This window comes from Balearica regulorum, chromosome 1, assembly GCF_011004875.1.
Source record: "Balearica regulorum gibbericeps isolate bBalReg1 chromosome 1, bBalReg1.pri, whole genome shotgun sequence".
Taxonomy (NCBI): domain Eukaryota; kingdom Metazoa; phylum Chordata; class Aves; order Gruiformes; family Gruidae; genus Balearica; species Balearica regulorum.
The window spans coordinates 84,050,375-84,073,908 of record NC_046184.1 but is presented as its reverse complement, the minus strand read 5'-3'; the positions used below and the strand labels follow the sequence as shown (position 1 = coordinate 84,073,908).

The 23,534-nt window shown below is 46.3% G+C and overlaps 2 protein-coding genes and 1 long non-coding RNA gene across 6 annotated transcripts in view; 2 read left to right on the top strand and 1 right to left on the bottom strand.

The window, feature by feature from the left end:
- RIMKLB (ribosomal modification protein rimK like family member B) overlaps window positions 1-23,534 on the top strand; it is a 101,465-nt gene that overhangs the window by 22,304 nt on the left and 55,627 nt on the right. The window lies entirely within an intron of this gene.
- On the bottom strand, window positions 2,124-16,384 carry MFAP5 (microfibril associated protein 5). 3 transcript variants are annotated; one of them, XM_010308472.2, is made up of 9 exons: window positions 16,134-16,384; window positions 15,668-15,730; window positions 12,892-12,939; window positions 11,712-11,747; window positions 10,006-10,041; window positions 9,160-9,195; window positions 8,342-8,429; window positions 7,838-7,911; window positions 2,124-7,251 (listed from the first exon to the last, which is right to left on the bottom strand). In XM_010308472.2, the coding sequence occupies exons 2-9, from the start codon at window positions 15,726-15,728 to the stop codon at window positions 7,130-7,132; spliced, it is 501 nt and encodes a 166-aa protein (XP_010306774.1). In that variant the 5' UTR covers window positions 15,729-15,730; window positions 16,134-16,384; the 3' UTR covers window positions 2,124-7,129. The 3 variants fall into 3 exon arrangements, with proteins under 3 accessions (XP_010306774.1, XP_075618142.1, XP_075618149.1); XM_075762027.1 differs by lacking the exon at window positions 16,134-16,384 and adding an exon at window positions 15,876-16,111; XM_075762034.1 differs by lacking the exons at window positions 10,006-10,041; window positions 16,134-16,384 and adding an exon at window positions 15,876-16,109.
- On the top strand, window positions 15,298-16,836 carry LOC142603146 (uncharacterized). 2 transcript variants are annotated; one of them, XR_012837023.1, is made up of 3 exons: window positions 15,298-15,347; window positions 15,588-15,764; window positions 16,655-16,836. It is a non-coding gene; the product is annotated as an uncharacterized LOC142603146 (long non-coding RNA). The 2 variants fall into 2 exon arrangements; XR_012837022.1 differs by lacking the exon at window positions 15,298-15,347 and adding an exon at window positions 15,453-15,487.

Genomic DNA, 23,534 nt, shown 5'->3' with positions numbered 1-23,534 from the left:
TTATCACCATCATCATTATTTTAATTCACTAGTGCCCATTGGTTTTAGACCATGCTTGTAGCATTGCTTCTGCTTTCCACTCACATGTGGCCCCAAAACAACTGTATCTCACTAAGATATACAGCTCTTGCTGTATATATATTTTATATATCTTTATATATATCTTTATATATATATATTTATATATATAATGGCATGTGACCATGGTGTAGAGAGTCTCAGGAGTGACTACATTCACACTGTACCAGGCAGAAAAGAAACTCTCTTGAACCCTTCTAGGCTGTGGAAGAAAACCGGTTTTATTTGTTAATCCATAATAATGGCCAACGCAGCTTGCTCCAGCTGATCTGTGATATTTGAGTACCAGACAAGAGACATAGTGAGGTGTAAGCATTTTCTAGTGGGTGTGTTTTCTAATGCCATCTGACTTTGCTGATACAAGGGAACAGTCAGAGCAGAAAGTCCCACGGGAATGCCACCACCATGGAAAGGCTTGGTACGTACAAGGCACCCCATACAAGAGGCAGCACACTGACGTGCATCAGTGTGAATCCAAAACCTTGGTCAAGACATCACTTTGGTAGGCTGTGCTGGTTATCATGTTTGAAGCAATTGCTGCTGCTGCACGTGCCACTGCTGCTCCAGCCTCTAAGGCATTGGCTAGGAAGTCAGAGAAGGTGGCAGGAGGATCCAAATCCTTCAAACCCTCAGTCTCCAGGGGGGGCTGATTATGAGGGCAATGACTGTCTCCAAGAAGCACGGAAGAACTTTCTCCCACCACTCTGAAAGGGAACTGAAGTCTACGCAGTACAGAAGGACAACAGCTGCACCAGGCTGGTTCTCAGGGAGCCTGGACAAGGGCAGTACAAGAAGACTTGGTACTTCTGGCTCCTTTAAACTCAACAACAAGCCAAGAGGAAGGTGCCAAGACGGCAGCAAAGGCCAAGAACCACCTGACCCTTGACTGGCACTGCCAAGAAGCCCAGATTAGTTGTGGCTGTGAAGGAAAGCCCAAGGAAAGGAAAGAAACTGGCAGCCACCATGACCAAGAAAGTAATCAAGAGCTTAGAGAATGTGAAAGCTGACAGACCAAAAAAGGCAAAGATCCAGCTAAGGGCAAAACAGTGAAACCCAAGGCTACCAAACCCGAGGCAGAGAAATCGAAAGTGGCCTGAGGCTGAGAAGGTAGTGCACAAGAAGTAGGTGGTGTATGAGCATAGAGAAAGTGTTTTGCTGCAGGGACACAGAGTGTAAATCCTTTAATTGAACCATTGATTTTCATCATGTTTTGCAATTTTAACACACTTTCCCCAAAGGAAAATAATTAATTGCAATAATTAAAATTCCTTGTTTTGCAATAAAACTCAGGCTTGGTATGAATTAAATGTTTCTTCTTGCTATTTTCTTCAATTGTCTGCAGCAGTATTGTAGGGGAGATGGAGACAGAGCCTGCTCAGAGGAGCAGAGCAAAAAGAACAGGGTCAACAGATGAAAGCTGCAACAAAGGAATTTCTGATCTGACATCAGGAAAATATTCTCCATCTTAAGTGTGGTGCAGCACTGGAACAGGTTATCGATTCTCCGTCATTGCCTACTTTTTCAAAATTCAGCTGGACAAGGCTCTGAGCAATCTGATTAGCTTTGAAGTTAGCTCTGTTTGCTAACTTTCAATGTAATTTTAGCTATGATCTTAACTGGGAAGGTATTCTATCTCAATAAGGACATTTATTTAAAAACATGCACAGCTTCATGTACATTTATTCTTATTTTTAAGCAGGTGAGTTCTCACGTTACTATTTAGACACATTGAATTACATACGTTTGTTTATTACATCTTTTTGTTAATGTCTAATTTGTGACAAGCTGTATTTGAATGGAAATTGCAATCTTAGTAAAATGCCCAAAACAGCATTCTGAAAGAGAATTTATTCATTAAATGAAGCTTTGCTCTGCTGATTACATTCACGAATTCAGGTTTTTATATACTTCAACATAATAGCAACAAGTACATGCAGCTTGCATTTTACCTGATATAATTTATATTATGGAAAACATTTTTATTTGAAGAAATCATTTACATTAATAGCAAAAGTAGACAAATGAATTCATGATGTTTCACACACTTTAATAGTTTTTTTTTAAATGGACTAAAATCCAGCTCTCTGTTTTGTGGGAGTTTATTCCAGTTTGCTACATTACAAGAATGGCAGGGAACAAATGAAGCAATATGCTGAAGATCGGAAAGCAGGAGGTGAAGAGGAAATCCATAAATGGAATTCAGATTTCCTATGCCCCAGTCAAGGGGCTGTTCACAACTGGACAAATGTACACTGGTTAAAAATGTCAGACCACATGGTGCCAGGAGTAAATGTTATGGGATCATGCACCTTTAAAATCTTCTTTAAAAAAAACAAAACCAAACAAACCCACAAACCAAATCAAAACTTATTTATGTATTTATTTTAAACTAAAATCCCTTTTGGTTTCAACCCAGCTACTCTTTATGTAATAGAGGTGCTCTTTTCGGATGGGTTGCAAGCACTGCTCCCCTCTGTGAAGGACAAGCCCACATCCCATCCAGCAGCACACTCCTGAGGAATCCCTTCAAGCTGAGAGGCCTGATGACAACACGTTTCGTTCATGCTGTGGGTTCTCGTGGACGAGATCCAGGCAACACGGAGCTTCCAAGTGACACAGCAGCTGCTTCCAACAGCTTCCCGGTGCTTGTCTGCAGCACTCCCCTTCCTCCCCACCTTGTTTCTGCAACCAGGGTCTGCCACCTCCAGGCATGCGGTTGCTGTTCCCACGGTGCACGAGTTGACCTGAGGTGCCATTCTCCCCTCCCTGCTCTGACTGGCGTGTCCTTCCCTGCCGAAAATCCTGAGCTTGGCAGCTGAGGGAGCCTCAGGGCGTGAGAACCAGAGGGCAGAAGGAGAGCCGACACGGGCCAAGCACTTCCCCCAGCCCCACTTGGCAATGCCACGTGTCACCTCATCGAGCACCCCTCCTGCTGCCCCATGTCAGCCCCACTGTCCTCCTCACTGTGTTTCTTGCCCATAGATGAACACAGGAACAGAGAAGAAAGAGAAGAGATGAGGAAAACAGAGGCGGAGAACAAAGAGGAGAGATGGGAAGGTGGTACAACCCTTGCTTTCCAGGTGCAGCAGAAAGCGGTCAGTGTGGCCAGCTTCCCTTGTGGGGAGCTCCAGCTCTCTGCGCCTAGAAAAGCGAGGTGCTGCTTCAAACTGGGGACCAGAGCACTGGCCTTGAAACAGCAGCCTTCAAACTGGCAACACCGATCGGTACTCAGGAGCCGTGACAGCAAAATGAGCAAGAACCACCATTGTGTGGGAAGTCACTGCAGAGCATGTAACTCCCGCTCCAGGTCAGAAGAGTTTATGAAAATCAGCCACAAACTCTACATCACGCTTCTAAAATGGGACTCTGGCAGCTTTCTTTGTGGCTAGTCCAACTTCACAAGAAACTAGACCTAGCTGGAGCTATATTTAAAACCATTTGCCCAGCTTACAAGAGACGACAACATAAGCAAGGTGCTGAGAACAGGCAGAGTCCAGAGACCAGCAACGCAGTACCATGACAATTCATGTTGGAATGGCAGGAGAGATAAATCTGTGTATGGGATAAGTGCTAATGAAGATGGGGAAGCCTGTCTCTGGTCTCCAGTACTGTAAGTAAAGGGAAGAACAAACTGCATTACAAAGAGGCAATGGCATATGGTGTATTCTGCTCACACAGCCGATGGGATGTGCCAATGGAAGGACACTGCAAAAGCCAAGAGCTCACGAGTCAGAGCAGGGTCAAGCCTGTGTAGATGGCAGCAACATCTACAGTCACTCAGGCTGAGGTTGTTTTCAGTAGAACAATCCAAAATAGGGACTCCGCTGCGTTAGCCAGGAAGAAGCATTGATTATAGGGGATAGTGTTGCGCAATGACCTGCATTGTTTGGTTCGGTCCTGAAGAACTGTAAGGCACCGTTAGAGCCAGTTTAACAGGTAATTTGGGCCACAGCTATTTTTGTTCTAGAAGTAACATCTAAATGCAGACTTGACTGATGGCAGATGAAAACACTGCCTAGAGTCCCCCCATGCTCTGAGTGCTCCATCTTTTTGACCAAAATATGATGTACAGTTAGTGCCTGACTGATCTATGCAAAAGCCAGAAATTCAATGAAAGAGAAATTTTCCTAATCCTTTTGACCTAGATATGTAATTTTTAATGTAGTGTTTCAGTTATTCCCATTACTGAGTCAAATGGCTCTAGCGAACAAATTCTTCTTTGCTTATGAGATGATTTATCACAGCTCTTCTCTTATTTCAGCCATCTTACCATTTTAATTGGAGATGGTAATTCTCCACCAGCCAGCCATGGCACATGCGCAGCGAAAAGGTGTGTTCTCAGCACAAATCTCATGAGCTGGGAGGAGTGATCCCTGTGCTCAACAGCTATCAACTGTCAGGAAAATCTAACACAACTGTCTATGGAAAAAAATTGCTCAAGATTATTTTCTGTATCTCTAGAAAATATAATGACTTCCCAGAAAGACCTGTGATTCATGACTGAAGGGAGGGTGGCAGCTGAGGACTGGGCTAGCAGGGAGTAAAAACGTCCAAACGACAGATTTGGGCTGGAGTCAAGTCTGCCCACCAATCTGGAGGAAATACAGCTAGAGACAAATAAACCCAAACACATGAAAGTTGCCAAGAATAACAGGAAATTAATTTTCTTTTAATAATTTTGTGTGCATTATATGGACTCTAGCATTAAAACAGTGTTCTCCTGGAGAGGAGCACCTCTTCCCGTCCCTGCTGAAAGCAAGCAACAGAAAGGTTTCTAACCATTCTCCAACCTGTATGAATGTTAAATTTCTATATACTGTACAGTAGCTATGTTATACAGTTATATATCTATATCTATATCAGCTTACATTCAACTCTAAATACAGAGTGGAGACTTGGCCTAGTCCAATTTCCAACATCTCCCTCTAACATCTCATCTCCATCCTACCTTCCTCCTACAGGCAAATTCCACAGGCGTCCCCCCATAGAAGTCAGTGGCTGCCAGTGGCTTGAATGTCTTTGAGATCAAGCTCTCAGTGCTCTCCTCTCTACGGAAATGTGCATACTCTTAATACAGAGAAATTCCTCCTCCATCCCTAGTCTCATGAGCCTCGAGTACTCAAGAGAAGCATCAGCCTCTGTGCAGGGGTGCTATGCCCCTATGTATAGGATGAAATTCCACTCACCACATAGCTTGGAATTCTTTCTCCTGTATATTGGATTAATACAGTGACATCTAGCCCATCTATGGCCAATTTTGACCTTATATGGAATAAATCTATGTCTGTACAGGCGCGTCTTCCCCTACACAGAGGATGTAACCAGCTTCTTGCTGCATACAGCAGAAATCCAAGTCCTGGGGAGAGGCTCTTACTTTGTTTTGCTCTTTTGTTTTGGAGGCGTCTGCCTCTGTGCAGCAGACTGTCCCCTATATTGTGTGACTCTGGCTCTGTGCAGCAGACCTGTGCTCCTGCAAGGCTGAATGGTACTCAGTTCAGCAGCAGAGTATATTATGTGAAGGGTGTGAATGCTTACTCTAGCAAACTGGCTGTTAGTTGGGAACGACGCTTAGCGATCCTAAAGACAGGGTCTTGCTGATCTGCTGCTGTAATGAGCTAAACTGCTCGGCTCAGGTGCCCCACAGAATCATGCCACTAAGAGTCACATAAGTGGTTAATACGCTTCACATACCTCTCCCCAACTTACCCTACCCAGTCTCATAGTGAAAACTGCCCATATACCTGGAAATGTTTCACATATATGTGGAAATCAAAGTTCTCAGACAGACCACAGACATCCAGTGCTACCAGAGTGAATTCTTTTCCCCAGGTTGGCCTGCCTCTATGCTTATACCGGCAGACACATTTGCCTCCCAACCAGCACCTGGCTCTGTGCAGGTCAGCACAGACAGAGAACCTGCAGGAAAAAACAGGGATTCCAGATAATGATTCTTCTCCTGCATCCCATTCCAATTTGTGTTCCTTTCTGCTTTGTGCAGGAACTCCCAGGTCAGGAGGTAGGAACTCAAGCGGAGATATTGAAAGCAGGCTCAGCAACTGGAGAGTGTGGAGGTAGCCAGATCAAGACAAGTTACCAGGACAAACTAATTCATTGCAAGTTCCCAGTACTGTGAGGACACACAGGTTTTTTGTGGCCTCTCTTGGGTGTAGGAGCAGAGGCAGCCATACTTCCTGCTCCCTGGAACTTGCCTGGAATGGGCATCAAGAGATTTCTTCAATGGGAAGGGAGCGACAGAACAGGGGAGAGGAGAGGAGGGAGAGGAAGAGGCAGCACTCTGTTCCAACATCTTGAGAAAAACATACTGCCATACTAAATCCAGAATTCTTCCTTTTGGTAGCAGTTGTGTGAGGGAGGCAATGGGCTTGACACAAAGAACTTCCCAGAGATAGTTATAAATGATCTGCTGCCACACAGGGACAATGATGTTTGCCTTGGGTCGAGGACAGCTCATCTCCCAGTTCTGTCACTTCTCTGAGGCCAGCCCACACAGGAGGAGGATATGCTTATCACACAGCAAACTCAGTGGCTCAGGAGGACCAGAGAGGCTCAGGCTGACTAACCATATCTGAACTCACTGATGCCATGCAAGAAACCTGGGCCAGGAGTCCTAGAGCATAAAGGTTTGCACTCCTCCACAGGAGACGCAGCTTAGGCCATCTGTACCACTGGAGAGGACTACATCCTGTCCCCATTCATGTCTCTCTGCGGGGGCAAAGCAAGAGAAGATGCAGCACATTTATAAGGACCTCTGGGAAATGAGCAGTTCATGGCCTGCCAAACAGCGATTGAGAGAAAAGAGGGGAGCATCCCACATCCTCAGCAACAGATTTAGAAGATGACAATAGCCACCGTGACAGACTAGCAGAGAGGGGACTCTGTGTGCTGCAGCACCTGAAGGAGAGGATGTGGGGGAAGGCGGAGAAGCAAGGAAATGGTGAGGAAATCACAAGTGAGGACTTGTCTTGGGTTGTACATAGTGGATGATGATTTCTCTTCTCTCCCTTTCTTTTTCTCTCCCACTGTTGGTAGCTCACAGAGCATTAGGACTTCTGCGCTGCTGCTCCAGGAGTTGTCTGCAAGGGAGATGCAGGGGTTGCCCAGATCGGCGGAGACGTCGAGAAGGAAGGCCAGCCAGCTGGCGACAGATCTCATCTGAAGACATAGCAGACACACACATGTTGACAGATAAACAAAGCTTCCTTGAAATTCTTCACCATGAGAATACTTAGACGTACATCCTTCTCTGTGTCTACAGGAACTGTTGGAACTGCTGAATCCTCATATAGCTGAAGCAAGTGAAGAAGTCCTTAGGCTTTTATTAATTTCCTTCTGGCTTTATTAATGTACAATACATATTAAAATCACTCGTATTTTGCTGCAACAAAGACTGCATAAGAAATCTAGACTGGATCCTGTTTCTATTCATGAATAGAAATACTGAGAATTACTCTTTAACCTCAAAGGAATGCAACTTTGAGTAAGGGTGTCTCTGGGGCTAGTAAAGCATGATCAAGATTGAGGAAGGCAGACCTCTCGTACTTCCTGGTAATAAGATATCTGCTTCCCAGTGTTTTTCATGGCATGCGTACTGGATGCAAAGCTGTGTTGCACTAGAGCTCCCTCAAACCAAGTCCAGGGAAACTACTACACATGGATTGGTGTTGGGTAATTAGTTAGCTTGGAGACTCTATCAGATGGCTGCAGCTATTCTTCTAGGCTAGCTTGTGCTTTCACTCACCTTGCATGACCTCATTCTCCTTGCAGACAATGCGAGAGCACACCTCCTTGTTTATTATGTACATGCGACGCACGCTGAGGGGTCACCGGGAACACGCCAAGGACAGTAGTGGAATGCACAGGGACCCAAAGAAACAAAAAAGGGATACAGGCAATAAACATGTATAGTCACTAATGAGGAGGCAAATCCTAATTTTTTAGGATTAGGTAGTCTACAATAAGGCTGTTGTCAATAGTAATCTTTGTCAAGACTTCATAAAATGGCCAAATACCTTAAATACAGATTACAATATAGGGCATAGTACAGCTCCTTAGTGCTGCACATATAATAGTTATTGTGCTGTTTTAATTAATCACACCAAAAGGACACTCAGAGAATAGGATTCATCTCACTAACTGGTTCCCTGAAGGAACTTCTAGTCTTCAAAGGAAACAATTGCTGAAATTGGACATGCTGTTTCTGGAGACTTTATAGGGCTTTTCCTAGGGACTGCTGGTGTCTTACCTTGTAACACAGAGGTAGCTGATACACTGCTTTACTGGTTTGTGAACAGAGTACAGGCGTGTGCAAGGGAACTTTTCTTCACGACAATCTGGGAACACAAACACATACACACAGAGGTGCAATCCAGCATCATTTGCAGGTGCACTCATTCTGGCACACATATAACTTCATCACTAGGTACTGTCCTCTAGGCTTCTAGGGAAGACCCTAGCCTCTGTTTTCCACTCTCTTGTCAGAGATGGGGATGGTTTAGAGAAGAGGAAAATAAGGCAGACATTTCTGATCCCCTTGCCTCATAAGACAAAAGTAAGGGAAAGTTGAGTGAAGTGCAAAACAAGCCCACTGGGAATCCTCAATACAGAAGGCACATGCTGTAAAGGGGACAGACACAAATAAACAAAATGTAAATTGTAGCTGCATTTTTAAGACATCTGTTTCTAATAGATCTGCAATCCTACACTTCAGGACACAAATCTGGTTCCTATCTTCTCTGGTCAATCAACCCCGCAGCTAACTATGATGGGTTTTTCTTGCATTTCCTTCCGAAATGCCAGGTCTTGGCCACTGAAAATGACAGAATGTTGACTCAGCACATCTGGTCTGGTGATCTGCCAGTTCCTCCCCTCCTGGGCATGCCACCCAAGGGAAGACTTCAGCTTCCACTACTGTCGTTCTCCAGTACTTCTAACTCCAGGAACAGGGTGAAGGGAATTTTCCAGGAGTCAAAGCTCCGTGCTTGGCCAGCACATGCCTGGAGAGGTAACAGGGTGGGTGAAAGTGTGTCTGGGAAGGGGTGCAGGCAGCAAACTTAAACATACCTGATGAAGCCGTGGTAGTTTCGCTGTCAGACTGAACTGTAAGAGAGAGGGTAGCAAAGTTAGTGTGATTTACCATGATTCCTTCCTAGACATCAGCTCACTGAAAACAAGTAACTGGAAAGCTCTTTCAAGAGCCCTCCATTGTAACTTCTGATGTGGAAAAAGATTTCACGGTTACTGACATGAAAACATAAGAGAAGGTACAAATCCAATATGAATCTAGTGCCAGCTACCCAGCCAACAATGCTAAAACTCTGTCCAAGCTTTACCACAAAGCATTACCACTACAGTTCAAAATTACACTGTAAGGGAATCTTGACTTATAATTCAAAAGGTCAGGTAAACGTATTCAGTTGCTGTAATTGCCATCCATCTTAGACAAGAAGTGAAGGAGCCTGTGACTGCTTCTTACTAAGGAACAGTGACTCCTTTAAGAAACAGCAACCCCCAGACTGCTGGTTCTTTAATGTCCATGACAAGGGGTCAAAAGGAGGTTGGTTTGCTGTTCCCTCTGATAAAGCAACTCACCTGTACCACAGTAAACCAGAAAATTTTATTATTTACCCAGGGAAAAACTGCAAAGGAACTCAGAGGACTGACTGCCAGGTGCAAGTTTTCATCAACAGTTACAGAGGACTTACACTTCTCCGTATACACGCTCACATGCCGTAGTGTCAATGAGAAGCACAGACAAAACACGTGGCCGTGGAGAGAAGGAGTCCTTTGGGCATCAGGGCTGCAGTCAGGGGCAGTTAGGGGAGGCAGGATTCTGGCTATGCAAGGGACTGGGCAAGGACAGGGAAGGGGGGTCCGCAACATTTGGCTGTGAACTGAGAATAAACTCACCAGGACTAAGAAGCACAGGTGGTGTCACAGCTGCAGCTGGAAAAAGAGAAGATGTTCTGAAAGATCTTAATTTGAGCTTTCAGCCTCTCTCCCCCTCCCACAGTTCTGCCGATGGCTCACCACCTCTGACCTGTAGCCATCCCACATCTGCTTCACAGACAACACTGATCATGGTGTTATCTGACTTGTCAGAGTGACTGCAGTCTTTCCCTGCAAATACGCTGGGTGTCCTAGAGCTGACGGGATGCTGTAGAGCAGGGATGGGTCCCATGGCATGCCCTTTGTGAAGAGTTTCTTCTTGATCCCTCAACAGTAAGTGTTTTGAAGCCAAAGTCTGCTGTAAAGGCTTCACATTTAGTCTTTTCAGGTTTAGATGTAGGTTAGCCACTGCCAGTTTGGTCTGGACACCAGCTCTTATCTACCCTCCTACAGACCGTCAGGTCTCACACACCGAACATGAGATTGACACAGGCAGCTTTCACCTCCCAACCCCACCAGGAAGATCATGCACCTCGCTTATATAATATTGTGCTTCTACTTTTCTCCTCCAGTGTTGTCCCATGACAGCTGGTCAGCTTGACCCACAATACTCTAGCCAGCTGATGAGCAGAGTCACGGGGCAGAGGAAAGATCATGGAACCGCTGTCCTGGAGAATGGGACACCGCTCTCAGATGAGCTCTCCTACACACACAGTGCACTTCCCAGCAACAGACAAGTGCTGCTGCCTCTCCTTTGTCTTTTGAACCTTATCATAGACCAGATATGTTCCTCTCCCTGCCCTACCTGGCCCCCCCACCTCAGAGTGTTGCCATGCAACAGTGTTTGAGAGACTGCCCCAGTAGAGAGAGAGACCATCGCTGAGGCCAGTGGTGCCAGATTTGACACAGGACTCATACAGAAAAAGTGGGGAGGCTTCTTCTTGAGCCTCTGGCACTCTCCTCCGTTCCCCATTGCGAGTCCATCAGGATTAACCTATCTTGTAAATGCATACACCTCCATCAGTTCTGTGTCCTTCCCCTGGGGCTATCTCCACAGCAAGGCTTGGCTCTCTGAGGAGGCACATTGCATGCTACAAGTGCTCATCTTCAAGTGTCCTCCATTTACCCTATGTTTTGCATACATTTTGCTGCCCCCCAGTGATGTAGCCGCAGGCATGGCAGGGAAGACAGTACTAAAATAACAGTATTTCCACCTCCCCACCCCACCGCTGCTCAGTTTGCTTTATTACTGTCTTTTGTCTTTTTGCCACGTCTGTCTCCTGAGCACTCAAGCATGGCTGCTAGCTGTCAGGGGACACACACACAACCTGTGTCCCAATGCTGCCCAGTTAACTGGTGAACCTGACCAATTTCTCTCCCTTGTCATTTAGTCTCTTCCTTCCCACAACCTCTTCTGGAAGCCCAGGCTGCGTGAGCTTTGGATTTCATGGCTTTGTGCAGTGCAATTTCGGAGAGCCCTGGTACACCAGGTGAGATGATTGGCATTTTCTTAGAGAACAGGTCATTAAGCCACCCCAAATTCATCTCCCTGCACGGAGCACAGAAAGGACTCCCAATAGCCATAAGCACTGGAAGAGCACTGCTAGATGTCAAAAGTAGGGAAGAGGAGTTTCTGAGCATAATGGGTGATTCCTGGGGCTATGTAGGCAGGAGTAAAGGTGAAAAGGGGACAAGAAGCCTAAAGTTGCCAAGAGACAGGAGCTTACCGGAGGTGCTGATAAGAGAGTCGGTGCTAACTTCACCTGGAAAAGAGAGAATGTCCTTGAGAGAGCTTGTCTTTGCTTTGTGGTCCCTTACATAACTAGCCATAGCTAGTTTGAATTACTTTGGCTGCCATGGTAGGCTCATGAGACAGTGGGATCCAATCCAGGAAATAATACATAAATAAACACAGTACCCCATCCCACCCATAGCCATCCCCCTTTTCAGTGACCGGCCTGGGACTGGATTTCTTAGTGCACAAGTTGCATCAACCCTTACTGAACTCTGGATTCATATTCTGACTTCTCAGATATGGCCACTGTGGGCATCTCAATGGGAAGGAAAAATATCCGAAACGAAGGTGCTGATGGCTCCTGCAGCAGCAGGACAGACAGCTGTGGCACCCACTGCAGATAAGGAGGGAGGCAACTCCAGAACCTAGCCTTGACTGTGGAAATTCATCAGCAGATGAGTTTCTTAGAAAGACAACTGCTGGCAAAGCTGGGGTACGTGTGATGGAGTGACAAAATGTGAAGGAAAGGGAAGCTTGGTGGACATGTTTTGGACCGGCCTCTGAATAGCTTTCTAGGAAGTCCCAGGTATTGCACATGACAGGATCATAGCTGGGGCTTAGCCAGGGGCTTCAGGTTGAAGAAAAGGCAGGCCCCTGTGGTTCTTCTAGGTGTTGAAGCATGATGCAAACATAGGTTCACTTTATCTTATCATGTCACAGAAATAGAAAAAGGTCCAGAGGGATAAAGCAATTCACCCCCAGCACCACAGTCAACATGAAGACCAGTCAATATTCCTTCGCAGTGGCCTCACTGCTAAAGCACCGTGCCACTTATGCACCCTTTTTCTTGGGATTTTCCTGAGCAGCCGTAGAATTCCCTAAGCATCTCATGGCTGAATAGTTATCAGCTCTCGTGGATCTCCCACAACCCTTGACTGTGAACATAACTTCAGCTAAAGGTTCAGGAACCCAACTAGTGAATTATTTGTAAAGAACACACAACACTTAGCAGGTTGACTTGGAGGGCTTATTTAATCTTCACTGAAAGGCAAGCTCACAATGTCAGAGGCAAGGAAACAAAGAACAGCATTTGCAATTAAACAGGCTGTAACTACAGAGGACAACTGGGTCACATGAGCAGTCTTAGCACATAAGGTGCCTGTAATACTTACCAGTTGCACTTTCCAGTTCTTGCCCATTGACCACCCATGGAAACCAGTCTGCAAAAGAAAAAGAGAAGGGTGTGAAGTAAGGACAGAGAGAGGAACTTCTACAGTCTGCAGGCTTTGTGAAATTTTTGAGATGCTTATCTGTCCAGGAGACACCACTGCCCTCTGCTGAAGGGAGAAATTATCTCCTGCCTGTCCCAGTCTCCACAGCTGGCTGGGTTTGTTCTTAAAGGACTTTTGAGTACAGTGGGTCCTGATCCTATCCCTGCTGCTTCCACCAGGGTTGAAGGCTAGGCACAGGGACAAGATAGTGAATACCTCCATATCTGCTACCAGACTTTGCATTTCTGAAACCCCACTTGATGCATTTTGAAAACAATGCCCTCCCTGGTCTGGAGGTCGGTCAAAAACCCTCTCTCCATTTTATAAAAGAGAGAACTGAGTCATGGAAATTATTTGCTTGGGGTCACAAACTGAGTCATTGGCACAGTAAGAAACAGATTGCAGGTCTTGTAGCTCCTTAGGCAAATAATTATCTCGTCCATCATCCTGCCTGGGTACGGAGCACAGAGAAGATCTTTCCCCTCTCAGCTCCTGGGCACACTAGAGAGAGAATGATGAAGGCTTAGCTGTGCATGTTGTGTGGAAGAGGAGAAATTGAAACCGAGCTAGACTGTTCGTTTGTCCAAATATAAAGAGGGAGAGAGCTGCTTCCTACAGCAGCCAGGAATAGGAAAATATTTCCTGCTAGCCACAGAGGAGGGAAACGTCTGCATAACTGGGGTGGGATGAAGGAAGGAGTTGGCAGGAAAAAAACAGTGATCTGGGGCACTGCATGGATGTGTGCAGGACCAGCCCAAAAACCAGTACACCCTGCTACGTCTTACAAACTCAGCCTTTAGCTTTCTGTTTTAAATGGGAGCACTGTATGGGTAAAAACTATCAGGTCTGGAGCTTTAGTCTTAGTTCTTCCTCATTCCAAGAGCAGTTACTTGCAGGCTGCAGAGGGACTCTTGGGACCCCTCTATAATCCTGTTCTGTAGCATTGCAGGAGTTGCTGGACCCTGCTATTCCCTTCCCCACCCAGCTGCCAGCAAGGGCTCAGCTGCTGGTGACTGATCCAGGGAGAGCCAGACATGCATAATAAGTTAAGTGCACAATGTAGTGCAGCCCAAAACTTTCCCTGTTCTGGCTAATCTCTTAATGGTAACAAGTAAAGGAGAAAAATTATATTGAACGCTCTCTCATTTGTTTCTGATACAAAAGGAAGGATACAAATTCTGAAACCATTGCAAGGGCCAATGATGCCAGATTTGAAACAGGAGTCATATGGAAAAAGGGAGGAGGCTCCCCTCCTTTTCTCTAACATTGAAAAGTCAGCTCTTAGTAGAGGGTTTTTTTTTTCCTCCCTAGGAGATAACTAGAAAACTAGTCCAATTCAGAAACAACCAGACACAAGTGAAGTGAAACCTCTGTATATAAGGAGAGGAGACACAAGAGGTGACTTTCTTACCAGATTTTCAGTCACTTCAATTTATAATTGCTATGGTACACAATTATAGATGATTGGATTTTATTGTCCAAGTTGCAATAAATTCATCCCTGATGTCTGAGAAAACTGCAACCCTAATTCACCGAATCCGTAGCTCGCTCAAAACCAAGAGACAATAAGAGACCAGCTAGTGATTCCTGATGTTTTCCAAGTTAAAACAAAAAAACACAGAAATGCTAAAAAAACGCAAACAACACAAAAGCGTGAAATATTCCTTTCAGGCCTGCTTCATGCATCATAAAAACCACAGCCTTTTTTTTCTACCTCTAACTTTGTTGGCCACCTATAAGCTCATCTCTCGGATGCCTCACCTCCCTGCTTCACAGTTACAAAAGTTGACAACCTCTACTGTGCACTTTTACAGGAAAAAATGCTATTGGGAGCAGAACCAGACTTCAGCATGAGAGGAGGACCGAGGACAGTATATTGAAACGACCTGATTTGAATGTCATAGGTGCAGTTATCTGTCTCCTACATAAAGTCTTCCCTGGGCAAAGATTTTTCCATTCACTGAAATGAATCTTCTTTCGCTATCTGTCCTGAGTCTTCTGACTATGTCTGATGCTGCCCTCTTGGTTTTTTTGTAGGTTTTTTTAAACAAATTTGATCCCACCTGAATTTTTGCCACAGTAATTCCAAGCAAACAAAGAAGTGGAGCAATAAACCAGAACAACAACAAAAGCAGTGGTTTGAACTATGGAGGCTAGGTTTCTCATAACAGATATACAAAAAACTACAAAACGTTTTGGCAGGTGAGTGGCCTGGAAGGGGCCATTCCATCAGGAACTGCTAGTGACAGCAAATGCCTCACGACTATGACAGAACAAGTTTTGTGGAGCACTGGGAAATGCTGTGCAGAGCATGCAAACACAGGTGGTCAGCCATGTGAAGTACAGCACACTCTACAGTAAGCACAAAGCACAGCTAAACCTCTTTCTCGACCTGGCTGTTTTGTTTACCCAAACATCCCTGCAGTAGAGGCTGCGGACCTTTCTTGGGACTCCCAGGACTTACTGGAGAGTGGACACATATGGGAACCAGTCCCCAGTACCTAAATTTTTCCTTACTACCCTATATCCACTTTGCCTTTCCTGTTTGGTCCTTACCCCTTCACTGTCCATCTACATGTCTCTGTCTTTCTCTTTAGGTCATTGCACATTACCCTGCGTAGGAAACTCCACAGGGCCAGGGTGGAGAAGAAATCGTCCCCCTGGTGTAAGGACTCACCATCTGGGGACAAGGAGAGTGCCAAGAGACACAACAGTATAGAGGCTCCAGAGGTCTTCATCCCTGTGGAGGAGAGAGGAGTCAGAGGAAAGCTAAGGTAGGAACAGGGGTACCCTCCCCTGTAGCACCGAAACTCTTTGCTTGCTGTCTCCATTTCCCCCTCAAGACTATGAGGGGGAAAATTTGGTCTTCCGAGCCTCCCTTTTACCTGTCTCCCTCCTAATCTGGCCAGTTTTCCAGGTGTCTCTGAAACATTTTGGAAGGAACATATAACGCCATCTGCTTTCTTGCTCTTTCCACCTCCTTTCTCCAGTCTCCATCTCTTTTCTCATCCTGGTGGCTAAGCCCCACCACACACACACAGCATGCAAAGAAAAGTTTCCCCTTGTTATCTCCCTCTGCTCTCTTCCACTTTTAAATTATCTTGAAGAGCACTGAGAGAATAGATAAGGTCCCCATCACTTACTGCAGCCCTCGGTCTTCACTCCTTTCAGCAGCAGACGCTGTGTCTTTCCCCTTCAGCGGTCCCCCCCACTTTGGCTATTGGGTAAATCACATGCAGCCACACCCAGAACACGTTCTACTTTTGGTTGTCTTCAAAATACGATTTTTAGTAAAAAAGAAAAAAAGAAAAAAAAAAGAAAGAAAAAGGAGAAGCCAGCGAGATGGTGGGACGTGGTGTCATCATGCATCTGGAATGAGGGGGGGAGCGAGGAGCAGCAGCCCACACCCTCATTCCAGAGTTTATTATCCTCCGAAGGGAGCCCGCTCCTCCCATTCCCCCAGGATGGCCCAGCACCAGGGACGGATTCTTGTGTCTATGTTACACATTCGTGTCCCGTTTTGTTTTGCCCTCCTACGCAGTCCCTCTTCTCCTCCTTACGCCGCTACGCTGAGCCTTGTTTCCCCGCTCAACCGCTGCCTCTTTCCACCCCAGTCCTTTGGTCCTCTTTTCTTACTGTTTCCCTGCCCGCCTCTCCCACACAGACCCTGCAGAGACCGCATCCCTGTTTGCCTAAACGACGCGCCCGGCTGGCCACGGCGCCGGGACGGACCCTCGCCTCCTCCCGGGTAACTCCCCCGGACCGTCCCGCTGCGGATACACGGCCCGCCCGGCACGCCCTGCAAGCGATGCTCCTCCAGCCGCTCCGGCCTGCTGCAGGCGCCGAGCGCGGGCAGCGGGAACCGGGAGCGGCACCGGCGAGGACCGGGGGGTTTGGGGGGGGGTGTGGGGTGTGGGGGGGGGAGGTGTCGGGAGGCAGCGGCTCCCCGCCGGCCGCGTGCAGATGGCGGGCTGGCAGGCAGCCAATCGGCTGGCAGCAACAGTGATGACATCAGCCCGCTGCCCCGCGCCGGGGCGGGGGGTGGGTTGGCGCCTCCCGAGCGATGGGGCTCCCCTACCCCCGAGGGGCAGGTTCGTGTGAGGGGGGGACGGGGTACGGGGTCCCCTCTGCAACCCCGCTGCTGTTCTGGCGTTGCAGTCTAAGAAAAGTGGGGAATAGGGAAAACGTGTGCAAAAAAAAAAAAAAAAACAAACCAGAAAAAAAAAACCCCGTAGGAAAATGGGAGAGACGTAAACTCCTTCACGCTCCCTTGTGCCTCCAAGCACGCTGCATTTTATGAGTTAGTGAGCCCCACTGGAACAGCCGTTCTCCGCCAACCCTTCCTCCAGCAGCCCCGGGATCCCCCATCTCCTGTTGCTTTCTCAGACACGTCCGTTCCCTTTGCTGCTTCTGGAATTACTCCCCTGGGTCTGAGGAGACACGGGCTCGACGGTGCCCCTTCTATGTTCAAGGCACAATCTCAGCCCTGAAGCCAAGGAGAAAGCTAGGAAATTACCCTCCCTCCCTCATACAGCAATGAAAAACAGAAACCTCGTAGGGGAAAGCTGTGTCCCCCAAGGCTTACCCTGGTACCTAGGTAACCCTCGTTTGTTCTCAACAAATTGCAGCCTAGGAATAAAATCCTGTAATGCCTTGTACACAGTTACTAAGGAAATCCTCACTATGTCCTGGCTGCCACAAGAGACCAGAAGAACATTACCTGCATGCGACATAGCTGAAGCCACCACTCCTTACTTAATAGTAGCTGAGCATTGTTTGTGGCAGTGCTCAAAAGACAGAATGACTGGTCCTTCTTATTTCTGGTCCTTGAAGACTCATGGGGGAAGCGCTGGTGGTGGGCAGTACCTAAGGATGGGTAGAAGGGATGGGGAAAGCTCAGCACTTCCCTGCTCACCAGGGCAGCCTTCTGGGCCAAAGCACCATCACTTTGTTTCACTGGAGCGAGAAACCACCATTCCCACTTTCAGGGACTAAAACTCAGACCAGTAGAGATGCTCAAAAAGTGATTAAACAACCAAAAGAAAGTGATGGAAGTTATAATCTGGTCTGAGGAATCCTCTTAGATCCTTGGCTTTTTCTGAAAGTCCACACAGCAGTATGTTTGGGCTACATCTTTTACACAGCTTGGTTTGGTTTTGGTTTTTCTCTGTGCCTCTGTTGTCATTCACTCTGTTACTGCTTAACTGGATAACTAAAATATCTTGAAGACCTCGTGAATTCTGAACACATTTATTTAGAAACTTTCATTGATGCTGAATGTTTTGGTCTGGCAATATCTTGATGTACCACCGTCTCCCACAGAGTGCGGGATTCACGTCTAGTCCTGGGCAAGGTTTCTTCTGATTGCTTTTGAGCTTTAAATAATTTTTTTCAAAGTGGAAGACTGTGTCCTCCCCCAGCTACTCAGTGTGGGTAGGCCACTTGTGCTAGCAGCACCCCTCCGTTTGGAGACCTTAGCGCTGGCTGGGAAGCAAACTGCAGTGAAGTAACTGGAAGCATCCTGCTGCTCTTGCTCGCTGTGGACACCGGAGGGAGCTGCAGCACACCGGCATGCGAAGCCCCACTTTTCTTCCTCTTGCAGTCCAAGCACATTCTTCAAGAGATGTGCCTCTGTTCCTGCAGGCCCCGATCTGGTAAGAAGGCTCTCCTCTTAGATCTCCTGGATCCACAACTGTTTAAACGTTTTGCTTTTTTGGACAGAAAAGCATCTTGGGTTTTTTTTCCCCCATCCTTGCCCCATGACATTGACAAAGATAGTTTGAAGGACAGCTTCACGGCTGGGAGATATGAATAATTAACATGCTCCTGCACCTTTGTTTCTCATTCACATCGCTGTCTTCTGCTTTGCATGCAATCGTCCTTCTCCAGCAGAGGGTATTTTGGGGACATCTACAGCAGATGACTCAAGGTGAAGCACTCTTCCCTCTAAAAAGTCAGGTATCGGTGTCACAGTATGGTGTGAAGGAGAACTGTGCTGCAGTAAATAGCATGGGTGACTCATAAAGGAAACATTTCCATACATATATTCCTTAAGCTGTGCTGACCCCAGTGCCTGTAGGTGTTTACCTAAGATCAGAAGCAGTGACAGTGATTCAGCAAAAGGTTCTCTTCCAAGTTGGTACTGATCCCATTAAGTTACCAAAGATGCTATAGCAATGGTAGCATGGTATTTTGGATGAGACACAAAATCGGCCTTCTTAGAAATTAAAATCTCCCGGTGCATTTCACCCCAGAGATTACTGCATCTAAGCAGATAGGTAAGTAATCCTGGGACACACTATTTGTAAAGGTCTTGGAAAGGCATTTAAATGCCAGCTGATTTCTTTCCCTGTCTCTTTTTGTCTCCTTGGCCTTCACGCATCCTCACAGTAACTAGACATTAAGTTACATCTGAGTGATGAGAAATTAATGAACTGCTGTAAGATGTTTGAATGTATCAGGTCAATAATGCAGCACTACTGGCCATGTGAATTGGGGCTGAAATGAATTTTCTTGGGACCTACACTGATGACTTCTCAGTGCTGATGACTTCTCAGTGCTGATGGGCTCCATTAACAGCTGAGATCTGACACTATCCTGCAGTTGTTCCACTCATGTTGCTGAGGTTGTCAGTGGGAAGGGACATGAGATCAAGGCCTGCTCCATCTGTCCCCAGTTTTGGGAGGTTCACATTTGACTTTGTAGAAGTGGGAACACTGCAAAGTACAGGAGCCTGGGCACAATCCACCTCTTTTTGACTGACGGTCACGCTTTCTGTTGTCCCATCTACAAGAATAATGAATTCTTCATCCCTTTAGTTCCAAACCAACAAGCTAGTGCCTCGAGGGCAGGCAGTCTTGCAGTCACAAAATACCCTAAGGGAGTCCATGAAACTCTAATTAATACATGCCTAGCTCCTTCAAATCAGTTCAACATTTGTGAAGAATTGAGCACAAGAAGAGGCAGTCAGTGAGATCTTTGCTGTTCAATTGGTCATTTGGCCATATGCTTCAGGCTTCTCATGGTCAAGAAGCCTACAGAGCGAAGTAGTCAGGACCTTCCTTCTTTTGCTGTGCTTTGGGGTTTCCTCCTTTGCTCTTTCTGTAGTTCTGCTATCACAAACATCCTTCCTTTCTTGGTCCCTTGTACTGTTGGAGGGCTGATTCTTCCTGGCTATTCCACGTGTCCCTCAGCACTCCTCTTTCTCCAAGCAGCTGAGCTCAAATACAGCTTCTCTTATGGCACTTTAATCCAAGACCCCTCTCTCAGGGAGACAGGTAACACTTTAAGCTGAACAGATATATAAATCCCTCCTGTAAGGCCAGTTTTGCATGTCCACTCTGGACTACATAGAAACACCACCTTTAGTTAAACTGGCACAAGTTTTCCACACGGACAAGGCTGTGGCCATGAGTTAAATGCCAGTAAAGACATGACAGACTCCTCCTCCTCTTCTCCTTTCTCTTCTGGACACCACAAACCCTGGAGCAAAGTCAGCAGGATTAATCCTCCCGCTGCAGCGCGGCGATTGTGCACTGGAGCTGGCTAAAGAATTCACTGTTAGGAAGCAGAGGGGTGTCTTACACCTACGCAGAGGGGTTCACCAGAGCTGGTCTGGTGGAGATCAAGTCGCAGCCGAGCTTTCCCATCGCTACGGTATCTGTCTTACTTGAGGTCCAGCCTTTTGTACCATTTTATTATCTTTTAATAGTCCTCCAAGGTGGAAAAGATTTTGGTAGTTTTGCCAAAGCCACAAGTGGTGCACCCCCCAGCCCTCCTCCCTGAGCAGATCAGCTTCAAAATTCAGACCCTGAAGGGGCTACTCTGATGTTCAGATGTTGCAGTGCCAAGGTGTATGTCGCTCTGACATCCTCACACAATCTCCTGAGTCCAGTAGTGGGGCTACAGAGAGTACTGGGTGTTACAAGATGTGATGAAATTGGGAGAGCTTGCAGTACCTGAACTGGACATGCCCTTTCAGTTAAAAATGGCAACAGAGGGAAGGTGGTGTACAGGTGCACGCATAGACAGGATGTTTCATGTGCACATAGAGAGACTGGGGGCAGGAACAGGAAAATGGAAAGGAATGGAGAGGAGGGGAGAGGAGGGGAGGGGAGGAGGGGAGGGGAGAGGAAAGGATATATTATATTGTATCATATCATATTATAAAATAGGATACCCTATAAGATTTTAAAAATAATCAAGGAAGGAGGCAAAAGTGGCAACCTTAAAAGCGATTTGTTTTAAATTCTGTAACATTTAGAAAAAGATCTGTTGTCAAGGCCTTTTTTTAAACCGGCCACATCCAAAATACGCAAACTGTTGAAGGTCTTTTCAGTGTCAGCATTGACAGCACTTACCCTACTTCTGAACGATGTAAGAAAGGAGAACAGCAATTGCAATGAGTAGAAGAAATACAAATAATATATGTGTTAGCAGACAAAATTATAAGAGTTTATATTGCGGGGGAAATTAGGAAGCACCACGTTTCAGGTTTTTATCCCTCCATTTCCTATACCTTCACAAGGATTGTAGGGACTGACTTATCTTTCAAATACTCATTTATGTTTTATTCTGCAGTTTGTATTAGAGGAATTTGAACAAAGATTTTGGCCATTACTGCAACTGCATTGATATAAATCACTGCTTCTCCTGTAGGTACAGCTGACTTCAACTAGATCACCTGAATTTTCTTCTGACCTTCCCCATGTACAGTCGCTATTCTGACTTGCTGGCGGACTGAAACCAAGGCAAGCAATGTTAACAAAAATCTGTCCTAATGTGATATGTTACATGTAAAGGGCCTGCACTGATTTAGCTCACCTCTTAGAGATGAAACCAGCAGGAAATGTAGACCATTCTGCATCAGCACAAGATGCAGGCACCTTTACAAGATGCCTGAAAAAGGAAAACAACGCTGGTAGCTGAAAAACCCAATATTATATTATATTTGATATTATTCTAATAATCTCTTGCCTCCGTCCATCAACACAGCTGCCCTGACATGTATCTTTTTATGAAAAAAGACTTCAATTATTCACCCATTACTTCCTCATTTCTAATTGTTCTTAGAATAAAAAGACATTGGAATTTCATTTGCATGCAGCTGTATTTGCATTCATATCAAAGCACGCTGGGTTTGCTTGTTAAAATATCTAAACATTATTTCATTGTATCAACCTAGCCTCTTTAGCAAGGTTTCTTTAGCTATTTACTGCATCCTCCTTGAGTTCTCTTGCCATGCCTGCCATCTCGAGTTTCTCTCCAATTTAATTCTTGGGGTTTGTCCTACATTTTCTTTTTCCTGCATCTAATCTTTTTTCTCCCCCTTTTTATTTCTGTATTTCTTCCTCTGTTTCTCTCCTCTTCTGTATATGTCTGTCTTTTTTTTTTTTTGTCTTTTTTTTTTTTTTTTTCTCCCGGTTTCTCTCTCTGCACAAGCTTTTCTGACTCTGGCTTTCTCTCTGTCTCCCTGGTTTCCTTTCAGTCACCTTCACTGGAATGTTGGCAGAAACATTTTTTTTTTCTTTGAAAACAAAGAGACTAAATAAGTAAATGAATAAATAAAATAGCTGGAAGCAGACGGGAGGTTTCAATTCCAGAAGGGTCTGTATTCTGCGAGCTTTTCTCACTTCTTAGCAAAGGAGGAGATAGTTGCAGTCCCTGCCCACCCCCAGCCTCACGGGGAGCCAGGCTTCCCCCTCCCCTGGCGTGAGGACCTTGGCTGGGAGTGATGGATTGCACTGCAGTGAGGGCTGGGAGCGCTGCGGGGAGAGGAGGGGGAGGGATGGGGAAGGGAGGGAGGAGACACGCTGCCAGCGTCAGGACAGGAAGGATGTAGTCGGGGGCTGAGCAGGAGAGAGGAGGGGGACATGGGGAAGGGGAGGGCATGCGTTTCTGCAGGCTGCACCATTCCCAGCAGGCTGGGGAGCCCAGGTCTGAGGGAGGCTGAGGCGTGGACGGCACAAGGCGGTGTGGGCAAGGCTGCCGCTGGAGGGGCAGGCGGGGAAAATGGAGAAGCAATAGGAAAAGGGAGGAGGGAGAGAAAGGGCCAAAGTAAGGCTTAGCTTGCACAGCAACGACAAAAGAACACCACTCTTGCAATCTTAATTTCCTTGGAGCTGTAACAGGGGAGGCAATGTCGGAGATGTAGAAACACTCAAAAGGTCGAACAAGGCATACTGCAAACCGTATTGAAATGTGCTTTCATTGCACTCCCAAGGGTGATAGCAGTATGACCTTTGGACAGTAGCAAGGTACATCTGTACCGCTGAAGCTACTGGTCATGGTAAGCATGTTGGCAGTGTCTGGCTGCAGCAGCTTTATTGCCTTGTGGGTTTTGGCAAGGGGGATGTGTCCTTTTGCCTGGGCACTGTGAGGAATGCAGATGACCTCCTCCCCACTGCACCAATTACAAGTACTGAAACATCACTTGTCATTGTTTGTTGCCTTCCATGCTTCTCTTCCTTTTTTAATATGTCTCCATCTGTTCCTTATTCATTGACCAGATTTTTCTCCATTTCTCCCTCCTTTCTGCTAATAAC

Excerpts from the sequence above, each read along its gene's own strand:
- MFAP5 (XM_075762027.1), bottom strand. The coding sequence starts at position 15,999 with ATGAGAAAAGAGATGGAGACTGGAGAAAGGAGGTGGAAAGAGCAAGAA. Across the intron at positions 9,196-10,005 it reads ACCTGTGCTTCTTAGTCCTG|TTCAGTCTGACAGCGAAACT; the intron begins GTGAGTTTATTC and ends TCTCTCTTACAG. Across the intron at positions 7,912-8,341 it reads AGCTACCTCTGTGTTACAAG|CGTGCGTCGCATGTACATAA; the intron begins GTAAGACACCAG and ends GTGACCCCTCAG.